A 4135-nucleotide genomic window follows, 5' to 3' on the forward strand; every position below is an offset into this window, starting at 1 on the left:
TATCCTTCTAACAATTAAATATTTTCAAAGAATTCCAACCAATTTTTAGAAAAAATACTTTCTATGGCATAATAAACATTTAGTAGGTATGTCATTTTGTTTTACTAGCAAAGATAGATAGTAAAATTATAAATTATTACTTGTAAAGTATTTAGAAGGAAAAAAAGTTATTTTTTAAAATAAAAAATAAAATATTTAAAGTAAAAAATAAATCATGTAAAATTTATTAAATATTATGTATTTACCCTTTTTAATAATTTAGGTACAACATAATAGACACCATAGCATTTGCATATATATATATATGCATCTATCACATTTATTGTACCATCAATACTACTCTTACTATTATTATGAACCGTTTTACAATTACGTTTTCTAAACAAACTGGGTATTGATATCTCACCTTAACAAAAGAACTTGACGGAATACTAAGAATACCCAAAGCAGGCTCCACCTTCTCATCACTAGCAAAAGCCACTTCAGGCCGAAACTAAGCACAAGTGACATGGACCCATAATGTGTCAATATCTGTTGGCTTTAGAGCACCACCTAAGGAACAATAACACATTAACATAGAGCACCACCTTTTCATCATATTGTCCATACTCCCTAAGTTGTTGATGCCTGCTATTATTGGTATTGCTTCTTTAATGATAGGAGGAGTTTATGCTTCTGTTATCTTTTCTTTCCAACTCTAAAAGATTGTATTTTTGGTATATATTGTAGATGGAAGCACATGGCTCTAAGGATGCACAAGTCATTGAAATAAGTGGAGATCATGATGAAACAAGGAATCCAGGAGGGAGTAAGATCTGTAGTGAAGCAAATGTGCCGCATCTGTTAATATGGCAAGACTGTTGGCTTTGATCCCTTCAATTACTTCAACAGTCATGAAAACAAAATTGCAAATGTGCCAACAGCTTGCAATATTAATTGATGCGGCACATTTGCTTTCGGATGTTGCAGCCTTTGCCATTTCCTTATTTTCGCTATGGGCTGCTGGATGGGAAGCTAACCCCCGCCAATCGTATGGATATTTTAGAATAGAGATTCTTGGGGCTTTGGTTTCCATCCAATTGATATGGTTGCTTGCTGGAATTCTGGTATACAAAGCAGTCGACAGAATGGTAGCTGGTCCTCGTGAGGTTGATGGTAGTTTCTGCATTTGGTCTAGTGGTTAGCATCATCATGGCTGTGCTATTGGGCCACGGCCACGGCCACTGCCACGGCCAAGCTTTCGCATGGAAGTTTATCGTTCCTTAGGTGGTGCTCTAAAGCCAACAGATATTGACACATTATGGGTTCATGTCACTTGTGCTTGGTTTCGGCCTGAAGTGGCTTTTGCTAGTGATGAGAAGATGGAGCCTGCTTTGGGTATTCTTAGTATTCCGTCAAGTTCTTTTGTTAAGGTGAGATATCAATACCCAGTTTGTTTAGAAAACGTAATTGTAAAATGATATAGACTACAGGTTTCCTAAATGGTTTTCATTTGACGTCTCTTGTTCCTTCTTTATGCCTATGTTAATCTAAATTGTGTTTGTTGAATTTCAGATTTGTGTTATTTGTAAGCAAATTCATGGTTCATGCACACAATGTTGCAAGTGTTCTACTTATTTCCATGCCATGTGTGCATCAAGGGCTGGCTACCGAATGGAGGTCGGATCAACTCTGGTTTTTATTTTTTATTTATTATTTCGGGCTTCCATTTGCGAATTGTTGTTAACCTCTTACAATTTGGATTTCAGTTCAGTTATGCATCATGACTACATGTTGCATTTTCTTATAGATAATTTAGAGACTTTTTTTTTCTCTAAATTTTCCTGCTTAAATGCAGTTGCACATTTCGGAGAAAAATGGTAAACAGACAACAAAAATGGTTTCCTATTGTGCTTATCACAGGTATAGAATCTTCAATTACAACAAAAGAGACAATACTTTCTTCTTTGTCCATTTATACGGTTTCCTTTTCAGAGTTTGCTTTTGACACAATTTTTACTCTTTTTTGAATTCCTCAAGTATGAATTTAAGATTCATTTGAATCTTACTGTCAGCTTTTTGTTTTAATATTACTTGCAGGGCTCCCAATCCAGACACTGTTTTGATTATGCAAACCCCCCTTGGGGTCATATCAACTAAAAGTCTTCTACAAACTAAGAAAAAAACGGGTTCCAGGCTAATTTCCTCTAGAAGAACAAAGGTAGAAGAAACCCCTCAAGCAGAAGATACTGAACATGAGCCATTCTCTGCCGCTAGATGTCGAATCTTTCAAAGAACAAACTACACTAAAAAGGTAAGATGCAGAGATTTATTTTCATTTGCAAAATCTGTAACATAATGCTTAGTCAATGTAACATTTACTCTTGATACTTCTTTACATTTTCGGTGCAATTCATACTTCAAGTTAAATTGTTTTTTAGATCATAAATTAATGGAATTTACCAGTGAAATACCATGGTTTATGAACTTTTCTTTGAATTGTTCACTTCTCTGTTCACTTCTCTGTACACTATCTAACAAAAAAATACTCTTAATTATATATTAAATAGAATAATTATTTATTAGCTCATTTTTATACAAATAAAAATTTCTCTTAATTTTATATCTGTAATATTTTATATCAATTAGCTTTAAAGTTTAATTATTTTTGAATAAATTAATAAAAAGTAATACAAATAATTGTTTAAATAGAATTGTATTTTAATTTTTCATTCTATCACGCACACGTCGAGGATAATTTGAAATAAAAGATAATAGACTTGTTGTAACTGCTATGTATTTTGTGCTTTGACTGCGTCGTCATCTGAGAATTATGACACCTTTATGGAGATCGGGGTTCTTCTACAGAATCGATTTTGTGTTTTGAGTTAGCCAGCCAGCAGCGGCGACAAAAAGACTTATTCCTCTTCTATGGCAGCGATTTTTCGGCTTCATGGCAGAGGTGGAAGGGAGTGGGTTCTGTGGCTAGCCAGAACGATAATGGAAGCACCGTCAGCAAACAAAACAGTGAAGATATTTGAAGACATTGCATCGACAATAACAAAGTAATGGAAGAATTCGATCAAGTTTTTCTGAGTACCTTTGTGGTGTAAAGGACCTGTGTTAAACGTGGGAATTAGTTTTTTTTGTCGGTATCAATTTGTTTACTCAGCCCATCACAAAAAAATAATAACAATAATAAATAAATTTAATTTACCTGATAACCTTTGATAGTAGATTAACTTTTAAAGAGTGCTGCACTCTCTACTTTACCTAGAGTGCACTAGCTTTCGCCGTGATAAGCTTCCAAAAGTATTAAATACTCTTTAACATAAAAAAAGAAAACCGTTACTTCAAGTTCAAAAAGTATTTATTTGATTGACTCCTTTGTAACATAAGAATCTTTTCCATATCATAAGAATCTTTTCCGTATCTGATTCGCTTTTTGAAATAGGATGGACTATATTCCTAATAAGAAAATAATTTAAAAAATTTAATATAAAAAAAATATGAAAAAGACAGTAACCTTGCTCTTGTCTAAGTCTAACTCAATTGTCTGCTACCTCAACTATGCTCAAGTTTTTTTTATTTAAAGGAGGGATATAAAGTTTATTTTTTAATAATCCCTTGTTGATCATTTTTAATAACAATTTATGATCGATTAATAGTTTATATATTTATTGAAAACATCACTAGACGATAATAATAACTACATTGGAGATAAGTTGTGGTGGTGTGAAAAAAAAAAAAAAAAAAAAAAAAATAAAAATAAAGACTCTGAATATAAAAATAAAAGGTATTGAAAAATTATCACATATTCCACCAATAAGATCAGGAACATGATATTCTTTGTACGAATAGGTAACCAAGTTTAGATTATCCTGTAGCCAATATGAAAAAGACTATAATAACCCTAATTTTTGAGGTAAATATCTTATATTTTAAAATATCTTATTTATAAAATTATTTTATAATATCCATTTTAATATAGACGTTTAGATCTATGGTTAGTTTAATAAAGGCTTTAAACACCAACTAATAACTATCCAAAATTCCAAAACATAGTGCCAGCTTTGAATGGAGTTGGACAAATAAGACAGATTCAGCCTTTTGAATGTCCAATATGCACTACTTTTAGTATAAATCCACAAAAAAA

General features: G+C 32.2%; 1 protein-coding gene across 1 annotated transcript; it reads left to right on the forward strand.

The window, feature by feature from the left end:
• On the forward strand, window positions 485-2403 carry LOC107648484 (histone-lysine N-methyltransferase ATX5). The gene is made up of 5 exons (XM_016352331.2): window positions 485-639; window positions 730-1412; window positions 1555-1659; window positions 1838-1902; window positions 2080-2403. Exons 2-5 carry the CDS (start codon window positions 1245-1247, stop codon window positions 2336-2338), a joined length of 597 nt encoding a protein of 198 aa, XP_016207817.1. The 5' UTR covers window positions 485-639; window positions 730-1244; the 3' UTR covers window positions 2339-2403.

This window comes from Arachis ipaensis, chromosome B06 (assembly GCF_000816755.2).
Source record: "Arachis ipaensis cultivar K30076 chromosome B06, Araip1.1, whole genome shotgun sequence".
NCBI classification, from domain to species: Eukaryota; Viridiplantae; Streptophyta; class Magnoliopsida; order Fabales; family Fabaceae; genus Arachis; species Arachis ipaensis.

Coding starts and splice junctions, on each gene's coding strand:
- LOC107648484 (XM_016352331.2), top strand. CDS start 1,245: ATGGAAGTTTATCGTTCCTTAGGTGGTGCTCTAAAGCCAACAGATATT. Junction 1,413..1,554: donor CGTCAAGTTCTTTTGTTAAG/GTGAGATATCAA, acceptor GTTGAATTTCAG/ATTTGTGTTATTTGTAAGCA. Junction 1,660..1,837: donor GGGCTGGCTACCGAATGGAG/GTCGGATCAACT, acceptor GCTTAAATGCAG/TTGCACATTTCGGAGAAAAA.